Source organism: Mus caroli, chromosome 9 (genome assembly GCF_900094665.2).
Source record: "Mus caroli chromosome 9, CAROLI_EIJ_v1.1, whole genome shotgun sequence".
NCBI lineage: Eukaryota > Metazoa > Chordata > Mammalia > Rodentia > Muridae > Mus > Mus caroli.
The window spans coordinates 103,732,815-103,755,950 of record NC_034578.1 but is presented as its reverse complement, the minus strand read 5'-3'; the positions used below and the strand labels follow the sequence as shown (position 1 = coordinate 103,755,950).

The following is a 23,136-nucleotide window of genomic DNA, read 5'->3' as shown; positions in this document are numbered from 1 at the left end:
CTCTCTCTCTCTCTCTCTCTCTCTCTCTCTCTCTCTCTCTCTCACACACACACACACACACATTCTAATGAATATAATCAAAAAGAGCCAGGGACCATTTGCATTTGATAGCTCAGTGGATGGAAATACTTGCTGACAAGATGACTTGCATCCCCAGAGTCTTGATGGCTGAAGAAGAGAGCTGACATCTCACGTTTCCCACAGCCTCCATGAGTGCTGTGCATTGTGCATGAACACACATTATATGTAAATTAAAGTTTTTAGACTAAAAAGTACAAATGTTGTAATTTAAACTATTTTGTGTATTTACACGGTTTTGTTTGCTTGTTTTGAGACACAGTGATATGTGACTGTGGTTGGCCAGGAACTCTCTAGACCAGGCTAGCCTTGAACTCACGGAAATCCACCTGCTTTTACCTACTAATTGCTGACGTTAAAGGGGGCAGTACCATACCCTATTGTTTTAATTATCATATCTGACTATTCACTTTGCCTGCATGGGTGCTATAGCAAATAGCAGGGCAGATAAGACATGTACAATAACCTGTCTCAAAAAGTCAGAAAGAAGAGCTGGAAAGCTGCCTTAGCACTAATTGTTCTTGCAGAGGACTCAGGTTTGGTTCTCAGCACCTACATGGTGGTTCACAAATGTCCTTAACTCCAGTTCCAGGAGAACCAACAACTTCTCCTGACCTTCTTGGGCACCAGGCCTGCACATGGTACACAGAGACATACAACAGACAAAACATTTATACACGCATGATAAATACATCTTAAAAGCAGAGGGGGGAAGGCAGCCGCAGGATGGAAGGAAGAGAATGGGATTCACATTGTAATGCAGGTCCTTAGGGCTGGGGCTGGACAACCAAGCTTTCCCAGGCAGACTCTCCAACTTAGTTATCTGTGTTTTTTCAGTAGGGCACAAGGATTTATTCTCTTCTCCTTTTCCTCTCTCAACTCTAGTGAGACCCTGCACAGCTTTGTTTCTCAATTTCCAGAAGTTATTAACAAGGTAAGGTCAGCTCAGGTCAGAGGGTCAGAGTGCTGTGTAGCCCAGGCCGAGAGCAGCCGTTTCCTGCTTTACCTTAAACGACAATTCTCCACGTCAGTGACACAGAATGGGTGGTACTTTTTTTTTCTTTTCTTTTTTAAAATTTAAGTTTATTTTATGTAAAGGGTGTTTTGTCTGCATGTATGTCCACGAACCATGTGTGCAGTGTCCTTGGAGGGCGGAAGAAGTCATTGTATCCCCTGAAGTTGGAGTTATAGACAGTTGTAAGCTACTATGTTTTGGGTGCTGGGAATTAAAGCCCGATATTCTAGAAGAGCAGCCAGTGCTCCTAACCTCTGACCAATTCTCCAGTCACCATGTGATTCTTAATTTTGTTTCTTAGTTGCAGACATCTGTGGAAAAGACTGAGGCACATCTCAGCTCTAGAAGCCAGTCTATTTTAGATTCTGTGGAGACCATAGCCAAGACTTGTGAGTGTCCCATGGTTTTTTGTTCATTTCTGTTTTTTAAGTTTTTGTCAGTGTCTCAAGGTTAATGTTAGCAGCAGAGGGCACTGGTGAGTCATGAATGTGAACTTTCTGACCCTAGCCAGGTTTCCAGGGTGATTTCATATTGTTCGTGATAAGGTAAGTGCATAAAATTAGGCCTGCATAATGGAGCCCACTGCTATGTGATGACACTTTTTTGGTTTTGTTTCATTTGATTTTGTTTGGTTTGAGGCACAGCATCTCTCTACATAACCCTGGCCGACTTGGAACTCACCACCAGGCTGGCTACCTCTGCTTCCCAGCTGCTGGAATCAAAGGCATGTTTCACCACACCTGGCTTGCAAACTTTAGTGCAATCTTTTATTTTATTTACTTGGAAAAAATGTTTGTCTATGTAGCACTGGCTGGCTTGGAACTTCTAAATGACCAGGCTAAAAGTACATATTACAGAACATCACCTAAGTAGTTCAGACTTTTAGAATATGAACGGGTTCCCTAGGACTGGTATACAGAGAGTTGTGAACCACCATGCTTTGTAAGTGCTGGGGATCAAACCCAGATCATCTGGAAGAGCGGGAATTACACCGAGCTCTCACTAGCCCATGCCAACACTTGGATCCCACGATGGCTCTTAATGAAGTTCTGATCCTCTCCTCAGTCCTTGCTGTCTCAGGGTAGCTCTGCCAGCCTTCTCACCACATGCCTGAAATGAATCAGCAGCCTCCCGAGTCTCACATGGCTTGCCCACTGTGCTCTATGTAGACACACTCCTCCTTAGAAGTTAGAAATACTCCTGTCACCTGCTGTTCTTCTCACTGCCTTGGTTTCAGTGAGGGCTGTTTTGTGATGAGTCAGCCTTGGTCTTAATGTCAGTTATAGAGCGCTGTTTGCGAGATCCCCTCCCCCACCAATTAAATGATTTACATGTAGACGGATGCCTTTATAAACGCCAACACACTATTCTCCCTAGCTAGACACTTCTCTAGAATTACTATTCTCTAAGAAAATAGATGCATGTGCATCTGTACTTGTTTGCATTTGTTTATTTTTTTATTTTAAGCTAATCTGTCAGCTCATTCACATTTACAAAAATCAATGCCTTTGCATGGTTCATAAAATAATTTCCATCTGTCTGAAAAGAAAGCACTGTACTGTTTATCCACTGACTTCCAACCTGAGCATCAGCACATGGGGCAACTGTGAATGTTTAGATAGCTTAGACCGAGAACTGTTACCCTCACAAGGAGCAGTGCTGAGAACAGGCAAATGGGGGTGCTTCCTGTGTGATGTGATGGAGTAACTCGTCCGTGGGTGCCCCAGTCATGGACTCTTTTAGCTTTCCATTGCTTTATAAGAAGTGATGGTGTGTGGGGTGGCAGTGGTGGTGGCTTATGCCTTTGATTCCAGCCCTCCAGAGGCAGATAGATCTCTGGGTTTGAGGCCAGCCTGGTCTACAGGGTGAGTCTACAGGACAGCCAGGGCTATACAGAGAGATCCTATCTTGGAAAACAAACAAGCAAACCAACAACAAAAAGAAGTGAAGGTTTGTTTTGGCTTCGAGTATTTGAGCTGTCTGTGGGAACAGTGCTTCCTGATGAGAACATGTGGTGAAGGGGGTCTGTCCAGCCCAGTGTTCTGGAAAGGAGAGAGAAATTAAAGGATTAGGGTCTGGGTATTTGGTGAGTGTAAGGAAACATCCCCAGTGATCTGACTTGTTTTTACTCGGTTCTACCTCCTATAAGTACTGCCTCTACCCACTACTGCTTCAGGCAGACAACCAACTCAGGAGGGTCAGGAGCTTAAGGATAGCCTTGGCTGCGTGGGGAATCGAAAACCAGCCTGGGTTACAGAGTGAGACCCTGTCTCAACAAAACAAAACCGAATGAAAAATTTTAAAAATAAATTTATTGCCAGGTGGTGGTGGCGCCTGCTTTTAATCCCAGGGCTCAAGAGTCAGAGGCATGGAGATCTCTGAGTTGAAAGCCAGCCTGGTCTACAGAGTGAGTTCCAGGACAGCCAAGGCCACACAGAGAAACCCTGTCTTGAAAAAAAACAAAGAATTGCCAGGTGCTGGCAGAGCTGGAAGCTGGTGGTAGTAGCAATAGTAAAATTCTTTAAAATTTTAAATTCTTTAAAAAAAATAAAAAAGGCAGGCTAGACTGGAGTTTCCCATGGCCTCAAGGCTGGTTTCAGAAGCATGATGGTTCTCTTCCTGCATCTTCCTAAGAGCTGGTGCTGTAGGTGTGAGCCACCACTCGGCCTGTGTAGTTTTAAATAGAGAAACACTGGAGTGTGCTATGTTTATGAGTACCCTCTAAAGGTATACGCCTCTGTGACCGGCTCTTTTCTGGATTTAAATGCTATTCTTTTGCTGAGTGTGGTGAAGCAACACCTATAATTCCAGCACTTCGGAGGTAGAAGCAGGACGATTCAGGACAGCCTTGGGAGTTTGAAACCAGCCGGGGCTGAAGGGACTCTAGCCAGCCTGGGCATGGCAAACATGGCTCGGGCAGCCCTTGCCCTTCCCCTCCTTTTGTTTCCTTGCTAACAACCATTAGATTACATTCCTTTTTTTTTAAAGATTTCTTTTATGTATATTGCTACACTGTAGCTGAACAGATACAATAACCACATGCAGTGAGTTATTGGGAATTGAATTTTTAGGACCTCTGCTTGCTCTGGTCGGCCCTGCTCACTCTGGCCCAAAGATTTATTTATTATTATACATAAGTACACTGTAGCTGTCTTCAGCCTCGATAGAAGAGGGCGTCAGATCTCATTTCAGGTGGTTGCGAGCCACCATGTGGTTGCTGGGATTTGAACTCAGGACCTTCGCAAGAGCCATCTTGCCAGCCCTAGATTACATTCCTAAAGCCAGGTGCCAAGGTCTGTTCCCTTATTTGGCCACTTGCTCCGCCTGAGACTGACTACCAACGATCTAAGTTTGAGATCTAGTAATCAAAAATCCCCTTTTGGCTGCCCTAATTAACTTATCCAATCAAAATTAAACACCTCATCCTAACAGGAAGTTTCCCCCTTTACCTTTATAAACCACCGCTTGCCTGTCTTCTCTCTATCCCTTTCCCCTCTCCCTAGGCCTGTATCTCCTGTCTTGGCTTTGTTTCTTCTTCCTGGCTCTTGTCGTACAAATAAGTCTCCTTTGTGCTGAGAACTTGAACACGGGGTGTCTTGTATCAGATGCTGGCCCTTCATGGGCTATATGAGAACTTGTCTCAAAAACAAAATAAAACCACCCCAGTCAACAGCAGCAACAACAACAAAGCCAGGCATGGTGGGCCTTTAATCCCAGCATTCTGCAGGCAGAAGAAGGCAGATATTTGTGAATTCTATGCCAGCCAGAACTATATAGTGAATCTCTGTCTCAAAAAGTTAAGTAATGGGGGCTAAAGAGGTGGCTCTAGGGTTAAGAGTACTGGCTACTAGGCTGGGCAGTGATGGCGCACGCCTTTAATCCCAGCACTTGGGAGGCAGAGGCAGAGGCAGAGGCAGGCAGATTTCTGAGTTTGAGACCAGCCTGGTCTACAGAGTGAGTTCTAGGACATTGAGGGCTACACAGAGAAACCCTGTCTCGAAAAAACAAACAAACAAAGAGTACTGGCTACTCTTCCAGAGGTCCTGAGTTCAATTCCCAGCAACCATATGGTAGCTTACAACCATCTATTAAGAGATCTGGGGCCCTCTTTTGGTATGCAGGCATACATGTAGGAGGATCACTATATGCATAAATAGATCTTAAATAAATAAATGCCCAATTGTGGCTGGCTCAGATCCTTAATTTGAGGCCATTGCTGGGCTATGAGAGACCCTGTTTAAAAAGAAAAACAAAAATTAAAAAATGATGCACTTTAAAACTTGGTATCCTTTTCCTTATAGCAATTATTATATTATACCACAGTTATTCGTGCATTTGTCATTAGTTACCTGTTTTCCCTGACAACATTTCTTTCTTTTCTTTTAAACAGTGTAGCTGGGTATGGTGGTGGACACCTTTAGTCAAGGCCTGGTAGAGGTTGACTCACACCCTTAATTCTAGCACTCAGGAGGTAGAGGCAGATCTCTGAGCCTAAGGCCAGCCTGGTCCACAGAGTGAGTTCCAGACCAGCCAGGGCTACAAAAGAGAAGCCTGTCATAAAAATAGAAAACCAAAACCAAAAAAAATAAAATAAAATAAAATAAAAAACAAAAGGATAAAATGGGGAATGTGGGAGTACCTTCAGTGGCCTGTGCCAAGGCATGATGCTAAGAAATTATGCCAACAACAGATCTAATGTGAGAGGTTTATTGGGAGAAGGAGAGCTGTTTAGGAGTGGGGACATGAGGGAGAGATGGAGACAGACAAGCAGACAGACAGACAAAGAACAAGACAGAATAAGGGAGAGACAGAGACAGAGAAGGAACAGGAAAGAGAGAAGTGGGGAATGAGTGAGAGATCTGGGTGGCTGAGGCTTTTATGTACCTCACCTCTTATACCTGGCAGCAGAGGTGGGCATTGGTGGGTGTCAACTGTAAAGCTGTGGATCTCTGAGGGCAGACTGGTGGAAATGCCTGGTTGCTAACAATATGTATATAATATGTATGTATGTATATATGTATGTATATGAATGCATGTCAGTGTTTGGTATATAGAAAGATGGTTGATAAATATTAGTGAGTTTGGGGGAAGGTTGTGTTATTTTATCTTATTTTATTGAGACATAGTCTTACCTAGGATTCATAGCATCCTTATGGCTCAACCTTCCAAGTGCAAAGATTGCAGGCCTGTGCTTGAGGAGAGACTATTTGTGTCAAGAGGACCGAGTCCTGGACATTAGGAGAGAGGATGTGCTGTGTCATCCTGCACACTGGGATGCAGCCCCTTCCTTTCCTCTGCCCTGCTCTGAGCAGGTGATGCACAGCAGCAGGCCTTAGGAAGACTCTGTCTTTGTTTCGTGTTTAGTTCAAGAGACTGCACGGGTCCAGCACGACCTGATGGTTGAGTCAGTGAGAGACAAAGGCAGCGTGGAGCAGGCCATCCTTGAGCTCCAGCGGACATGTGCAGCTGTGAGTATGACCGCCAAACTCTTGTTTGCTTGGTTTTGTTGTCCAGGATTGTCCTGAGGTAATGGTCTCAAGTGTGCTTGCCCTAGCCTCCTGAGGAGCGCAGATACAGATACCTGCCACTGCCCATGTGAGAGTCAGGCTTCATCTCTAAGGTCAAGAGAGACACTTAATGTGTGAGAGATTTCCATCGAAGACGAGAGCCCAGGATAGTGGTCTTTCGTTAAGTCTACCTTTTCGTTATAGTCTACCTTCAGGGTTCTCTGGCAGGATGTGTACTGTACCCAGTCTTTGCTCACAGTGTTCTTATGCTTGCTCTGTGAGGGACCAGTCTTTGTCCACTGGTTGCTTCTCACATTCTTTTTATGTTTTGACACAGGGTCTCTCTCCTGTAGCACAGGCTGTTTAGAACTGACTCTGAAGCCCAATCTAGCCTCAGTGTTTTGTTTGCGTGTGTGTCTCTGTACCATGTATATGCCTGGTTCTCATAGAGGTCAGAGGAAGGCATCAGATCCCCTGGAACTGGAGGTACAAATGGTTGTAAGCCATCATGTGCGTTCCTGGAACTGAACCTGGGTCCTGTGCAAGAGCAGCAAGTGCTCTTAAGCACTGAGGTGTCTGTCCCTCCATTCCCTCATGAAAGTTAGTGATCTTGATGCAGCCATCTCAGCACTGTGACTAGGATGTGAGCTCCGCCTCACACCTGCCCCACCCCACATCTGTCCTCACTTCCTCCTGTCCATCAATCTCCTCTTTCACTTGCTTTCCCAGAGACAAGCGGAATTGATGGAGATGAACTCCACCCTGAAGAACCTTGAAGTTTTAGTTGTGGAGCAGACTAAGAACCTGCAGCAGTTCTGTGACAACCTGAGCCAGCTCATTGTGCCCGCTATCCTAGAAGAGCTGAAACAACTCACCTCTGTGCCTCAGGTGGCTGGGCGTCTGAAAGACAGCACCTCTCAGACCTCACCATCTCTGACCCAGAGCCTCCATTTTACCGGGCAGGAAAAGTATCCCTCTGAGGAGCCAGCTACTTGGCAGGCCCAGGAGGCTCCTGCAGGAAATCCCAGTACGAGTTCCCAGAGGCCTGGGGAGTGTGGTGTCTGGGATGAAGGAGCAGAGAGTGATGTTTTTCAAAAGACTGCATTGCCAACAGATGGGCTCCATAGAGGCGATGGGCATGTAAAGAACAAGACCATGCGGACTTACTGCAAGAACTGGGTTATGACCACCAGAAGCCTCAGTAGCCACTTCTCTAACCTCCCAAGCCAGAAGGCTGCCAATGACCAAGGTCTGACTGCCCAAGGAGCTTCACAGCGGGACTTAAGTAAGTTTGAAGCCAGAGTGAAGAATGCCTGCCCCGAATATGGGCCCCAAAGCATGTGTTCTTTTGACTCACTTGAACAGTCAGCAACTGAACAGAAAGGCAGGCCCTGCAGAAAAAGGAGGAGAGGCAAGAAGCAACAACCCAGGAGATCAAAGAGAGGCGGGCTTCTAGATAGGAAGCAAGAACAGACCTCAAAGAAGGCCTGTGCTTTCATAGCTAGGCATCACTGCCCCCAGTCTCCAGTTTGTAATCCACAGGGGCCCCTCATCTGTTGGCTGACTCCGAGAAGTTCCACAAAATCAGCCTGTCACATTTTGGGAGGAACAGGAGAGACCAGTCAGACAGCAAGGGCAGCACAAGGGAACCTCTTGCAGCATTCCCAGCGCTCTTCCACAGACAGCAGCTCCCAGGGAGACCAGCAGATAAATTGGTTCAGTGACCTCAGCCTTGAAAACCTAGAGCCGCCTCTGTGTAAGAAGGGAGGGACAAATTTGCTCTGTGACCCAGATTTTGATAGCAGTGATGATAATTTCTAACCTGCCAACAGTGACTTTAGCTGATGGCTTGTTATCTCAGAACGACAAACTGTAGGACATTGGATTGAGCAACAGCACACAGCATCTGAAGCTGGTTTATCCAGCCTCAGAATCAGAGGCTTGACTGACTGTGACCAGTAGGAGGAAGGGGAGAATCCCATACTCTCAGTATCAGTCGCTGCTCACAACGGGAAGTTACGGGGAAGCAATGTGTGGAGACAGTGAAGAGAGCTCAGGGAGTAACCTGTGGTGAGGCATCAGAAAGTGGCTGCATGTCCTTGGTGAAAAGGGCATTGACTTCCTTATGGAATACGATTTAGAAGAACTCTCAGAAACTTTGAGACTATGTGAGTAGCTCTCAAGACGTTCCCTGCACCTGACTGGTACCTTTCTTAGCCTCAGCTTTGTCTTTTCCCTGAGAGGACATGTTACAGGGTACACTATTAGACAGAGGTTTATTATGCAGCCTTGGCTGGCTGTGAATTTATAATTCTTCTATCTCAGCCTTCAGAATGTTGGTACTATAAACATGTCTCGATTCTCAACCGTAAATGAGACTACTTAAGAACAGAGTGTTAATCCTGGTGCTGGTGATGCACATCTTGAATGTGCAGGCAGAGGCAGGCAGATCTCTGAGTTTGAGGCCAGCCTGGTCTACAGAGCAAATTCCAGGACAGCCAGAGCTACACAGAGAAATCTTGTCTTGAAAAGCCAAAACAACAACAATAACAACAACAACAACAACTCAAAACAAAGAACAGAGTGTTAAAGCCGCTTATGAAAGTGGGGTGGGTGACTCACTCCTGAGATTCAGCAGGAATGCTTCCTCCCAGCCTTCCCAGACTACAGGGCCATCAGAAGGAAGCTTTGAGACCAAAGGACCTTATTCCTGTTGAACAATTGTAGTATTGGTTATATTTTATTTTTCTCTCTTGTTGATGTTTATTGTTTTACTATTTTAATTCAAAGTTGAAATCCTGTGAATTTAAATAATTTTTCAGTATTTGTGAATGAGCCCTTCTAGAACCATCTGACTGTAAAGTGCCAAAGATGGCCCTGTGTTACCAGTTTCTGCTGTTGAGATAATTAAAAATTACACTATATCTCTGACAACCATTGGGAAAGGTTATTGTTTCTTATTTTATTACTATGGTTTTTTGCTTTCCTTTTTAAATTTCTTTTTTTTTTTTTTTTGTTCCTGCCAGACTTGGTGAGCGTGACACAGTCCCAAACACGTCCCTGGAGCACATAACATTTTTGGCTCTTCAGATGCTCCTAGAGCTGTATGTAGCTACACAGGGGCGGATGTGGTGGGAGGGCTGGGGGGGGGAGGATGGAGAGTCTGTTGAGTGCTCCGCCCTCTGTTACTCCAGGATGGAAATGAAGTTGACTACAGCACTTAATTGCCTGACAGTCCTGTATCCATTTACATCTTACCAGCAAAATGGCCTTTTTATGTTTTGAGTGTGTGTGTGTGTGTGTGTGTGTGTGTTTTCTCTCCTTCCACCCTGTTGGTTCTGAGGACCATTCATCCTCTTGCCCTGTTTTATCTCACACTGATCTAGCCGAGTTAGTGTTCTTGTTTTACTTAACCAGGGAAATGAACTCAATAAGTCAGGATGACATCGGTCTTGTCTTTGCTGTGTTCCCAGCACACTGGAGAGTATCTGATTTTATACTTACTGAGGGCAGAGGCGGCATTTCTAGGCAGCTAGTTTCTTAAACCCTGTCTTCAAGCTGAGTGGTGGTGACACACATTTTTCATTGTAGTACTTAGGACACAGAGGCAGGTGAAGCTCCAAAGTTGAGGCTAGTCTGGTCAACAGAGTGAGTACCAGGACAGAGACACCCACCCCCCATCTCAAAAAACAAACTAACAAACCCTCAAAAACCAAAGGAAACCGTATCTTGCAATGTGGCCTTTCTGTGGCCTCCCCTTTGCTGCCCGCCCCTGAACTTGGCTTCAGAAAGACTCCTGCTTATCCCCATTTCTCTTTCACAGGAAATTTCTCGTGACTTCCTCACCCAGTGTGCCCAGAAAAACAGTCGCCTCCCTTTCTGGATATGTTTGTAATTTAAAAAAAAAAAAAAAAAAGTTTTTTTAAGCCAGTCCTAAAACAAAACTTTATCATACATTTTCCAGATAGTCTATGCCAGAAAGCCCTTCCACATTAGGGCTTGAATCCATCGCAAATACAGTTCCTGAGTAAGACCTCGTTCCTTTTGTAAATATTTAGTTTCAACCTAAAATATTAATGTTCTCCCATACCAAGAAGAAAACAAAGTACCAGTATGTGGGGTGACCGTCTTTTTAGCAATCCTCAACACTTGGGTAGCTTAGTAACAGGGCTTGTCTTTTTCCTGCCATGTTAAGGTCGCGTGCCTCCACAGTGAGAGAAGCACCACGTGGCTCCCAGATGCGCCCTGTCTACTGTCTTCTTGATCGTCTTACAATTCCATGGGTGTCAGGATGGCCTTATCCTGCTATCTTGATCCTGGATGCAAAGGTGAGGGACACAGGCTCTCCAACTGCACTGCCTGTTTCCTCCTAATCCCTTGATTCTTCTGGAATCTTCTCTGAGGTTCAAGAGAAGACCAAGGAGCTAGGGGAAGTAGAACAAGAGGTTAATGTACTGCTCCCCGAGTGGAGAGCAGGAGGCACCCTGGTGAGAGTCCTGAGAGCTAGAGATGAGAAGACAGGTTTCAGTGCCTGATGGAGCAGAGAGTTGCTAATACCCAAGTGCCCTGGCACCTGGGTAGGGCATTTAATTATAGGGCCTTGAAATGTATCTAGGTAGCCTGGGTGGCAGCCATGCTCGGGAGTGTGGGGAAACACTGCCATGTAGTTGGCCTGAGGGCAGTGCCAATTTCAAGCTCTTGACTGCAGCTGTTCTGCCCTTGCCTGGCTACCTTTCTTCCCACTGCTATTTAACTCTCTCTTGGCAACAGGCCCTTCATAAGCCTCCTCCAGCCATCCAATCTTTTGTTCTAGAAACATCTGTAGACTATCTCTTGCCTTATTGTCTCAGTCTACGTCTGAAGCTTTGGATTTAGCATATTGGACTGCAGCCATGGAACCTGAAAATCACAAGGGTGGATGGGCCCAGCCTCTCATCTGCCTTATGCTGTGATTTGAATTTGCAGTTTGCAGCTAGCAGGTTCCACTGCGCCTATTTATTCTTGAATTTGCCTTGTTTCTATTTTGATTCTTGTAATCCAAATTGCACTCTGGTGTTTCCACGGAAACAATTCAGTGATTGTTTGGTGTGCCAAGATGAACTGCGGGGGAGGGAAGCTGAATGACGTCCAAACATTTCCACGTTTGTCAGACATGACCAGGATCACCTGTCACACAGCATGACTGCTTTGGACTCTTTAGTTCTACTAAATGCTGTGTTCTAGGCTTCTCTATCCTCTTCAGCAAATTCCTGAAAAACCATTCCTCCTCCTCACCACTGAGCAGATGACAAAGACAAGAAGGACCTTAGGGGCACATTAGTGAGCCAGGGGATGTAAATGGGTGAGGAGGAGGTCCTAAGCCCACTTGAGTAACCTGGGTCTGCCATGTTTCCGCAGGGATGAAAAATAGCCATTTGGATGATATTTAAATGAATTCCTTATTTCCTCAATCTAATCTTCATATAAAGCCTTTACTAAAGGAAAACCTACCTTTCTGGCCAGGGGGAGCCTGGATTCACCTTCCTTGTCTTGTGTTGGGCCCACATTCCCAAGGGCCAGTAACTCCACCATAAGCAAAAACAAAAACCTGTCACTTCAAAGTGTTGCATGGTTAGGGTTCCGTCCTCATCCTTCAAAGCCCTGATGGAGACTAGACCTTGAGCTGTGACCCCAACTAGGACTTGGTTTTGTGAGACCTGTGACATCCAGCCTGAGGATCCAGAGCCCTCAGGTCAGGGGTCCTATAGGAGTCCTGTGTGGCTGGAAACCATCCCTTCAGTTCTCACAAACTGTGACAATTGGTGACATTATCCAGGGTTGATTGATGGAGATGGGGATTAGGACGGGGTGAAACTCAGTGAGAAGTGCTATCCTGGTCTGGATTCTGGGATTGTTCAGCAGACACACTTGATTTCTTTATACTGAAATGATACATATCTACTGTAGATAGAAATAGAAAATATTTTAAATCACTGTAATTTCCTTTGATGCTTCCCTAAGAATATTTCACTTAAGTATTTTTTGTAATAGGTGGGAGTTGATTGCATTTTTTTAAAGATTTATTTTTTATGTATTGTATTGAGTACACCGTCATGTCTTCAGACTCACCAGAAGAGGGCATTGGATCCCATTACAGATGGTTGTGAGCCACCATGTGGGTGCTGGAAATTGAACTCAGGACCTCTGGAAGAGTAGTCAGTGCTCTTAACCTCTGAGCCATCTCTCCAGCTCCTTGATTGCATTTTTTAAATGTTAAGTTTTGGAATAACTTTAGATTTATAGAAAACCTCAATATAGTGAGCATGAGTGTATTCTGCCTGGCTTTTCCAGTGTTGACATAAAACTGGTTTATCTGTCAAAACCGGGAAGCTCTCCAGACATTAGCCTCAACCTTCAGGAAGCTTCCCCTCATTGCTGCTGATAGATATCCTTTACCATTTTAGCTCCAGTGCTTAGCCATTGTGTCTTCTTAGTGCCGGGAGGTCAGGGGTTTTGAATCATTTTTTCATGACCTTGGAAAATCCTGAAGTTCTGACCTCTAGAATGTCCTCTTGTGTGGGTTTGTCTAACTTTGCCTCATGGTTATAGGCTGAGGACTGTGGGTTTGTAGGCATATCACAGATCTGAGGTGTTCTTTCCCAGCTTTGCCTTGTACACTAACTGTGGTTTCTCAACCTTCCCAACCTCCTGTGACCCTTTAATACAGTTCCTCATGTTGTGCTGACCCCAACCATAAAACTATTTCCATTACTACTTCATAACTGCAATTTTGTTATAAAGTGAAATGTAAATATCTGAAATATCCAATATGTGAACCTGTAAAAGGGTCACTCAGTTCCACGGGACTGGAGAGCCGCAGGCTGAGGACCACACTATTATCATGTAGTCAGGAGAGTCGTGGACTCCTTAGCCTCCTGCTTAACTTCCTAAGTGCTGGAATTACAGGCATTTAGCCACCACACCTACATCTTTTAAGATTTAATGTTTTTTTTTTTTTCTTAAATTTGTTTTTTTGTCATCTGTTCTCTCCAGACCTGATAAGACTGGGTCCCTTTGTGTAACAGCCCTGGCTGCTCCTGTCCTGAACTCACTCTGTAGACCAGGCTGGTATTGAACTCAAGAGATCTGCCTGCCTCTGACTGCTGGGATTAAAGGCATATACCACCACCACCACCCAGTGAAAGATTTTCGTTTTTATGTGTATCTGTGCTAGTGTGTTACATGAATACAAGTGTTAGAGGAAACCTAAAGAGGCCCCTGGAGCCCCTGAAATTGAAGGTGTAACAGTCATGAGCCTCCCATCATGGGTGTTGAGAACCAAACTGGGTCCCTCTAGAAAAGTGGCAAGTATTCATAACTGCTCTGACAGCAAACCTACCTCTCCGGCCCTCTTTTTTTTTTTGGAAGAGTCTCACTACATAAACTTTTCTGCCATGCTATTCTCCTGCCTCAGCCTTCCGAGTTCTATGATTACTGGTGTGCACCACCACACCAGTCTTCTTGTTGGTGACATCTATGTGACATCATGGGAGAAGTCGCAGGATTTGTTGGGACTGCAGGTTTTTCCACTCTTCCTTTAGTCTTTGGAGTAAGGGTAATGAAACCTAATTCATTCTTTAGGGTAATGATGGGGTAAGAAGGGCAGGAAGGAAGCTCTATCTCCACATTTGCTGGTACACACCTTTGGCAGGCAGAGACAGATCTTTGTGAGTTCAAAGCCTGCCTGGTCTACATAGGGAGTTCTAGGACACCTAGGGATATATACAGCCTCTCAAAAACCAAAAGCAAAACAAAGTCCACATCCACTTGAGCAAGGCACTGGCGTGTGAACATGAATCTCACATAGGCTGGCACCTCTCCATCTAGAGGTGAGCAGAGATGGGCTAGGATGCAGTGAGCAGTCACAGTACCACCTCTCACTACACAGGCTGGGAGTGTTTACTGAATATGCTACCCCCTGCAAGGACTAAATGGCAGCTAGCCAACAAGAGCCACTGGTTAGACTTGGCCTTTTCTCTTGCCTCAGGCAGGCAATGCCAATGAACATCCCTGGTTGGAAACCAGTTAGCACTCATCAGGGAGGTCCATTTGACAAAGTGGATAAATGTGCTGAGAGATTGCCAGGTGATGGCATGAATGCTCCATCACACACCAGTCAAGTACCAACTGAGCCAAATCCTGAGACCAAACTAGCTGTGAAAAATAACTGAGTGATATACTCTGAGTCAGCTCACCCATCACCATTTTTTTTCTATGCTAACCTTGGGGCAATGGCCTGCTTCTCCACACCATCTCAGCTCAGCTAAGTGCTACAGAACTACTCATGGTGGGCTGAAGTGGTCAGGTGTGAAGGTGGACAGGTAAACCTTTGCTTACCTTCCCCTGCCTGCCCTCAGCAGGGGCCACATAGCTGTGGAGGATTGATTAGGTAAGGGGCCTCATGGGATGTCCTAAAGGAGGCAGCCTGGGATCCTACCAGAAACTGATTGCAGCAGATCTGGGCAGAGGCATTGCTCTGTGTAGGGTAGGGCTAGGGACTTGAGGAAAACATGGGACTGGGTCCCTGTGTGCAGTGTGTGCACTGTGTGAGGAGAATAGAGTACACAGGCAGGAGAGGGCCCAAGTCAAACTTCTGCCTGAGCCTGGCTCTTCTGAGTGGAGCTTACCTGTGATGGGCTAGCCCCAGGTAATAAACCCTTTTTATGGTTCCAGGGATTCATATAAAAGAATACAAGGACAAAGAGCAGAGGCACAACCTATAACCTATCCTGGGGACTGTATATATTCAACACCAACCAAGAATACACTTTAAAAAAATGTCAAGTCCAAAAAAACTTTTCAAACATTTCAAAATAACAGAACTAAAACCTGGGCTCTCAGCTCAAAATGGGATTCAGCAGAAATTAAGGTATGGCAATTCGGGCTCTGCCAACCCCTCGTGAAGACTTGTTCTGGTAACCACCGTGGTTGCTGACATCCACTCTCCTCACTCTATTTGGTATTTAAAAGAAGTCATCAAGTTGTAGTCTTCTTCCAAGTCCAGAACAGTCTCAACTATATTCTCATCATCCAGAGCCTGCTTGAGGCTGCCGGGGTCAGTGTCCAAAGCCTTCTGAGGACTCTCATCCACAAGCAGGGCCCATGCTTCCTCCTTGAAGGGTGAATCTTGGCAGTGTCCACACACACGGTTCAATTCATTTTCAAATTCTAGTTTTCCAGCCAATTCTTCAATAGTTCGGATACTTGTATGGTCTTAAAACAACAAGGACAAAAAGGACATATGACTTTACAGCTCTACTTAGAAGTTCCTGAGGACAGTCCAGGCATAAGATAAAAACCACAAAACTGATGTACTCAAGAAAGAACCTGTCTAGCCTGATACCTGATAGCTACCACAAGCTCGCAAGCACATAGACACACATAAATAGAAGAGCACTGCCAACTGCAGAATTCCTGTCCCAGCACAGACAAGTGAGCACCAATGTAAGGTGGGCCTGATACCTTCCCTTTACCCCAGAATTCATCTGACCCCAATTATCGGTATGAATTAAACACACAACATAGGCTTGATTTAATGAAACTCCATGACCTATGAAGAATGACAAGATGGTATGAAAAGCAGGGTCCTTCAGGTAATCCAAATGGGGACTGGTGCTGGCGAGGTCTAAGGAAATGACAGGCAGAAGCAACAGCCAGAGACAGTCAGTCCTCCAAAGTTACAAAGGTTCTGGGGCCTCCCACTGGGCCCTTTCTAACCTGTAGATTTTTCTAGGTCAGTAGTTTCTGGCAATGCCCGAGGGTATGTATCCCTCCATCAGGAGCTGCTGGTCCACTGTGCAACATGAATCATTTAGAAACAGCACACAATCACAGAACATACAGACACAGAATGTTTGAAGGATAAATGTCCAGCTGCTGGGTGTGGTAGTGCACAGTGATAATCCCAATATTCAGAGGAATCAGCAGGAAAAATTTCAGTTTGAGATTAGCCTGGCCTACCCAGCCAGATCCTGTTTGAAAAAGAAAAGCTTGGCATAGCCCTAGGGAGTCTCAAAACTAAACAATAACCAAAAAAGTGGGGGGTGGCCATGGAGAGATAGATGACTCAGCTGTAAAGAGGACTTGCTGTTCTTGCAGAAGACATGGGTTCAGTTCCCAGCACCCACATGGCTTACAACTCTGAAATTCCAGTTCCAGGGACTCCCATTACCCTCTTTTGGCCTCTATGGGCACAGGAATGCACATGCTATACATACATACATGCAGGAGAAATACTCATACACATAAGATAATCTTCAAATCGTGCCTAGATTAATAAAAAGAAAACTGGGACTTGAGAGAAGCCTCATCAGCTAGCAGCCCTTACTGCTCTGCAAAGGACCTACGTTTGGTCCCTAGCACCCATGCCAGGTGGCTCACAACCACCTGGGATTCTAGCCCCAGAAGGATGCAATAGCTCTGGCCTCTAAGAGCGCCCACACTCACATGCATATACCCACACTTAAGACACACATAGACATAATTAAAAATAAAATTAAAATATGAAAAATAGGACATATAGTGCTATGCTAACTAGCTACTTCTAGGGGAGATGTGAAATTTTGGTTTTTGCAACAGTCTGTGGCCTTGGCTGGCCTGAAAATTTGTAGACTAGGCTGGCTGTAAAATTCCTATAGATCTGTCTGCCTCTCCCTTCTGAGTACTGGAAGGATAGGTGGGTGCCATTCTCCCCAGCTACAAGGAAGACTTCTTCCACTACTGTAGAACAGTAGACTATCTGCTGTCTCTTCCCCTTAGGCCTATATCCCATTTTTTTTTTTTTTTTTTTTTGCAGCTCTACACTCAAGGACTAAGGCCCAGAAGCTGCTCTCTGCTCCTCAGGGACCCCAAATCATTATTAGAAACTGTAATGATATTACTGCTGTGTGACCTCACTAGGTTATCAAGGCGTGCGCCACCACGCCCGGCGTGAGCAAACTCAAGATGTGTGGACTCCTGGCATGTTGAAGGTCAGACCATGTGGTCTGGGCTCTCTACTTACCAATCATGTCTAGCAGATCCTTTGTGACCTCTTGGCTAGAACTGCTGAGCAGTACATTTGGGTCAGCTTTTAAATCTCTCTCCATATCCTTCCTGCAGTCCAGATTGGGTGCGGGATTGAGGGGAGAAGATGGGGAATTAGATATTTTCAAGAAAATATTGAAAATTTTCAGAAAATCCAAAACGCAACTGATTTGTTGTTTTTGAGACAAGGTCCTCACTATACAGTCCTGGCTGGCCTTGAACTTACTGTGTAAACCTGCTTCTGCATCCTGAGGGCTTGGGATTCAAGACATTAGCCATCTTGCCCAGCCAAGGCTAAAATGTACTGGTGACCACCATTTACGATATGACAATATCAGAAACTGGAAACTAAATCCGTGAAGAAACTAAGAGCCATAATGACCCATTCCCATTACAGACTGCATTCATCTTTATGAAACTAACACATATATTTGCAGTTAAATGGCTTCTCAATTTCTTGGCTTCGGGATAGGCAAGATGACCAGACATTTATGTCACATCTCATGCAATCATCCCTGATCTAGGTCAGGATGCCTGGGATCAGGCAGTTTGTAGTTATTTAATAGGCCTAAAGGAGACAGTCCAAAAGCACCCCCCAAACCCCAGGGACAAGTTTTCTCTGTGTAGCCCTGGCTGTCCTGAACTATAGACCAGGCTGGCCTCAGTCAATCTCAGAGGTCTACCTCTTCTGCCTCACAAGAGCCGGGATTAAAGGTGTGTGCCATCACCACCCAGCTGCCAAAAGGTTTTTAAGACAGGGGTGAAACAAAAACAAGGTAAATCCAGGAAGCAGGGCCTAGCCATAGACTTAGGTGTGGGAAAGCACCTTAAAAGCCAATGCCCTGTCTCTGAACATGTTATTACAATGTTGCACATTATTTTTTTGTGTTTAAACCAGGTTTCTGCAGGGCTGACAGTTCATGCCTACATTTCTTTTTTTTTTTTTTTTTTGGTTTTTTCGAGACAGGGTTTCTCTGTATAGCTCTGGCTGTCCTGGAACTCACTTTGTAGACCAGGCTGGCCTNAACTCACTTTGTAGACCAGGCTGGCCTCGAACTCAGAAATCCGCCTGCCTCTGCCTCCCGAGTGCTGGGATTAAAGGCGTGCGCCACCACGCCCGGCTCATGCCTACATTTCTTACACTTGGGTCTTTGCGAGTGTGACAACCCGAGTTGGCTCCCTGAACCCACAGGGCAGAGAGTCCACTCCTGAAAGGTTCCTTTTGACTTCTGTAAGCATGCTGTGGCTACACACATGCACACACACACACACAGAATTTTAAAAACGAGAAAAAATTGGCAGCTGGAGTATGGCTGGCTCAGTGGTTGAGAGCGCAGCACTGGCTGCTCTTCCAGATCTGAGGATCCCACATGGTACCTAACAACTGTCAGTAACTCTAGTTCCAGGGGATGTGATGCCACAGCCTTCTGGCCTCTGCAGGCAAAACATCTACATGTACAAAAGACAAACATTAAAAAAACTTAGGAAAAATCCTTAAAGTATCAAACCAGACAAAACATTGCTAAGGCTTGTAGATCAGCGGGAGTGCCTGCCCCAGCATGTGTGAGGCCTTGGATTCAGTCCTTAGCACTACCCACAAATTTAAAACTAGCTCAACACCGATTACCCTTTGGTACAGTAGTTTCCATGACTGTTTGGAAAATAACCAGGCTTTCAACCTAAACACATAAAAACTGTTTGCTGGCCTACATTCTAAAAACCATGAATTTCTTGTGTACAGTCAGCGCTCCAAAGAGGAGGCTAGCTTAGTCATTAGATCTGAGATCTTCAACTTTTTTTTGTTTGTTTTTTTGGAGACAGGGTTTCTCTGTATAGCCTTGGCTGTCCTGGAACTCACTTTATAGACCAGGCTGGCCTCGAACTCAGAAATCCGCCTGCCTCTGCCTCCCGAGTGCTGTTTTTTGTTTTTTTTTTTTTTTTCTTTGTTTTTTTTTTTAAACAAACAAATGTTTCTAGAAAGCTATCGAATTAAAATCACCTTAAACTTTCTTTTCTCCAGTCTTCCCCATCACCTGCAGCTCTCCAAAACTGTCTGTCACGTGCCAAAATGGAAGAATGCATCAAGACATTTTCCTTGCTGGTCAGAGGTTTTCTTTTGGGGTATAGAGGCTGAGGTTTTGCATTAACTGGAATATGGTGTGTCCCGAAGGCCCGGTTCTCACTCTCAGGAGCACACGAGGCACCAGAGCACGGGGCAGCAGAAGGGCAAGCAGCCAGTGGGTTTCTGCAGAGGAGCCTGTGTACCGGCAGGGAGGTGAGCGACTGGGCGTCCAGCCTCTGCTGGGCTGTGCACTCCTGAGAATGCCTGACTCCTTCAAAGGCTCGGTCTATAGCAGCAGTCAGCTCCTTTCTGCATCGTCGTAGTTTTTCAGACATTTCCCTAAAAGCGACCATGCTTTCTTTTATTAAGTGATAATTGTAAATGCACGGAGCAACGTGAGAATGATGCTTCTATACAAGAGGCTGGGATTCAACCTCGATTTCGAGTATGACCTACGGTTATACAACATCATCCTTCGTTCTTTTCCTCGGAGAGGGGCGGATCACCCGCCATTCTCAGAGGACCCAGGGTCACGGGGGAGGGCCCGAGACGCCCCGCCTCACCCCCCAGAGCTTCCTTAGCCTGTAGGCAGCTAAGCCTTTTCCCTCCACCCACTACTGCGCCCAGTCGCTGTCTGGGCCCCCAAACTATGGCCAGCCTAGGCAGGAAGGGGCCCGTTGAGTCCTCACCCAGCCGTTGCCGCACAAGAGTGGCCAACGGTCACTGAGTCCACGTTCCAAGACCAGCGATTCCCAATGCCCACCAACTAGGTTAAAGGTCGCGGTCAAGACTCACATGACCCCAATGGGAACAAAGGCCCCAGAGCGGGCCTGTTAGGTTGCCGGCTTTGCCACTAGGGGAGTAAGGCAAGGGTCAAGGAAGAGAATTCGGTCTGGAGGGGGTCTATTACCGGAAAAGTATTTTCTTAAACCTTATTAACTAGAATGTCTTGGAGATCTGAAAAATACCCATCGTGTTCTTCTGAAGCTAATGTGGAGAAACAATGCCACACACTGCACCCAGTTTTATGAACAGACTTCTTTTAAGGGAGAGCTAATGAAAGTTCCACACAGAATCACTTTATCAAGGGCAGTGGGGGACAAAACAGAACTTCGAGGGTTCTGTGAGAAACTGAAAACAATAGCCCAATACTAACTTCATTTCATAACCAGGAAGGCGGCTGGAAAATTCTGAGAGAACAAGAGAATAGAAACGGGTTTCAGAGACTGTTTAGAAAATTATAAGCCCATCTCAATGAACAGCAAAGAACTAGAGGACAACATCAAATTTGCTGGAGGCTTGGTTTACTGTGGCCAGACTACTGGGGTGAGCAGTGTGGGCACCAGAATCCAAAACCCAGGAGTTCAGAGCAGCCCTGCAGGTGGGTCTTCATGGCTGCACCATGCTCATTGCAGGGTGTTCCTCTCCACTCTTTGGAATCCATGAGACACATGCCACTGTGCACCAAACCCCATCCCACAATTCAGCTCCACAGGTTTTTCTCTCACCACCCGTTTAAAAGAAAAAATAATTCAGTCTCTTAACATATAACCCTTCCTTCTCAGAAAGCAGGGTCTTTTTTTTTTCCTTCCTCTTCTCATAAAAGAAGGTAATTTCCTCATCTGGTTTGAGATTGATATGAGCAGTCTTCAAGAGTGCCACAGATATTCTCCTGGGGGAGGATGCTGGTGTTGGGAGAGTGGCAGGGTCGCAGAGGCTGCATCAGTTGGTGTCCATGTTGTAAGCCTCCTCATCCCCCATGCCCTGCTGGGAGCTGCTCAGCTTCACCCCTCCATCAGAACTGGGGAAACTGCCCAGTGAAGACGTGCTGGAGCATTCGTCATCCCGACGCTGATAGAACAAGACGTAGGCGGCTTTCGTCTAAAACACAAGGAATGGGGTCCATTCACTGATAATAAACTCACCCCACCCCTTTCCTACCACCTGTGATCCCAGCAAGGAGAGGGGAGCCTGAGAGGAGAATTCTTTTCCCAAGTTCAAGGCCAGCCTGGGCTTCAGAGTAAAACCCTATCTTTAAAAAAAAAAAAACAATCTTAAACTGAATGTGGGGATGGATATCTGTAATGCCGGCACTCAAGAAGCAGAGGCCGGAGAATTTCCCTAAGTTTGAGGCTACAAACTTACAAAAGGAGTTTCAGAGCAGGTAGAGATATAGAGACACTATCTCAATAACCAAGCACACTGACTGGGTGACTGAGTGGACAGCTGTACGCTCAGGAACCTGCCACCTTTATTTCTTAGCTGCCTCCTGATGCCCCTGCCATGGCTCTAGCAAATGCAGATGCACTGTGACACCTCCAGGAAAACTGAGCTTCTCCGTTAGGAACGATCTAGGATGAATGGCAGTCTCCTCTGCTCCACTCAGAGCCCTAGCATATGAGGAGGTAACTTGAGGGCTTGAGGGAGCCAGGGAGGAGGCCAGGGAGGAGCAGGCACCTGGGAGGCACTCACCACTATCTGGTCCTCAGAGGCCAGGGACACGCTGCTGTCATCAAAGCAATACCACTTCCCGTTCAGTCTGTTCTTCGCATACGCAGTGTCTGCCAAGTCACACACCAAATGCTCCAATGGCCACCGAGAAAATTAATCTTGTAACTTTATTAGGCTAGCACTAAATACTCGCACATGCTCATGCCCAAAATGTTAACACTAAAATTAAGAATAATGTATACCCAGTGTGGATCCACTCAGGAACCAGAGACAGAAGTAAGTACTGCTCCCAAGTTCAAGGCCATCCTGGCCAAGTCTAGGTAGGTTGCACAGTGAAACCACATCTCGAAACAGAAAACCACCACCACCAAATTATAGAAATAATTTTAAAAATATGCACATACACATAAGTAACGGTCATTTATAGTCGATAATTTATAGTTCTTTTTATTTCTTCCCCAGAGGTTAGGGGATCCAAATCCAGGGCCTTGTGCTTGCTAGGCACACACTATGGCGCTAAATAAATCCCTGGCCCCTATGGCTCATGGTTTTGTACATTTTGTTTGTTTTTGGCTTTTCAAAACACGGTTTCTCTGTGTCCCCCTGGCGGTCCTGGAACTCAGAGATCCTCTGCCTTTGCCTCCCACAGAGATTAAAGGCCTGTGGCACTGTGGCCCAGTGGAAATAATTCACCATTTTTTGCAACCTGGATCTTTCAGACAAACTTGAAAGGGTGAGCACAGGGTGTCCTATAATTTTGGGATAGTAATCAATAAAACCGACCTACTTAATGTTAATATTTAAAATAATTTTAAATTTAATTTTTTTTAAATTTAATTTTTTAAAAAAGATTTATTATATATAAGTACAATATAGCTGTCTTCAGACATTCCAGAAAAGGGAGTCAGATCTTGTTACAGATGGTTGTGAGCCACCATATGGTTGCTGGGATTTGAACT

At 45.6% G+C, this 23,136-nt stretch overlaps 3 protein-coding genes across 5 annotated transcripts in view; 1 reads left to right on the top strand and 2 right to left on the bottom strand.

The window, feature by feature from the left end:
- The window catches only part of Ccdc36 (coiled-coil domain containing 36), a 23,890-nt gene extending 14,856 nt beyond the window's left edge, over positions 1-9,034 (top strand). The window contains exons 4-7 of the mRNA XM_021172891.2: positions 964-1,012; positions 1,395-1,482; positions 6,458-6,561; positions 7,330-9,034. Coding sequence (XP_021028550.1) covers positions 964-1,012; positions 1,395-1,482; positions 6,458-6,561; positions 7,330-8,421 — 1,333 coding nt within the window. The 3' untranslated portion in view covers positions 8,422-9,034. The remainder of the gene's footprint in view (positions 1-963; positions 1,013-1,394; positions 1,483-6,457; positions 6,562-7,329) is intronic.
- A 6,263-nt stretch (positions 9,035-15,297) lies between these two features.
- C9H3orf62 (chromosome 9 C3orf62 homolog) lies at positions 15,298-20,676 on the bottom strand. Of its 2 annotated transcripts, XM_021172832.2 has the most exons (4): positions 20,416-20,676; positions 19,664-20,065; positions 17,642-17,733; positions 15,298-15,852 (listed from the first exon to the last, which is right to left on the bottom strand). In XM_021172832.2, exons 2-4 carry the CDS (start codon positions 20,059-20,061, stop codon positions 15,587-15,589), a joined length of 756 nt encoding a protein of 251 aa, XP_021028491.1. In that variant the 5' UTR covers positions 20,062-20,065; positions 20,416-20,676; the 3' UTR covers positions 15,298-15,586. The 2 variants fall into 2 exon arrangements, with proteins under 2 accessions (XP_021028491.1, XP_021028490.1); XM_021172831.2 differs by lacking the exon at positions 20,416-20,676 and having other exon boundaries at positions 15,365-15,852; positions 19,664-20,387.
- Positions 20,677-20,749: 73 nt separating this feature from the next.
- Usp4 (ubiquitin specific peptidase 4) overlaps positions 20,750-23,136 on the bottom strand; it is a 46,387-nt gene continuing 44,000 nt past the window's right edge. For both annotated transcript variants that reach the window (XM_021173310.1, XM_021173311.1), the window contains 2 exons: positions 22,199-22,287; positions 20,750-21,607 (listed from right to left, as the gene is read on the bottom strand). In XM_021173310.1, coding sequence (XP_021028969.1) covers positions 21,449-21,607; positions 22,199-22,287 — 248 coding nt within the window. In that variant the 3' untranslated portion in view covers positions 20,750-21,448. The remainder of the gene's footprint in view (positions 21,608-22,198; positions 22,288-23,136) is intronic.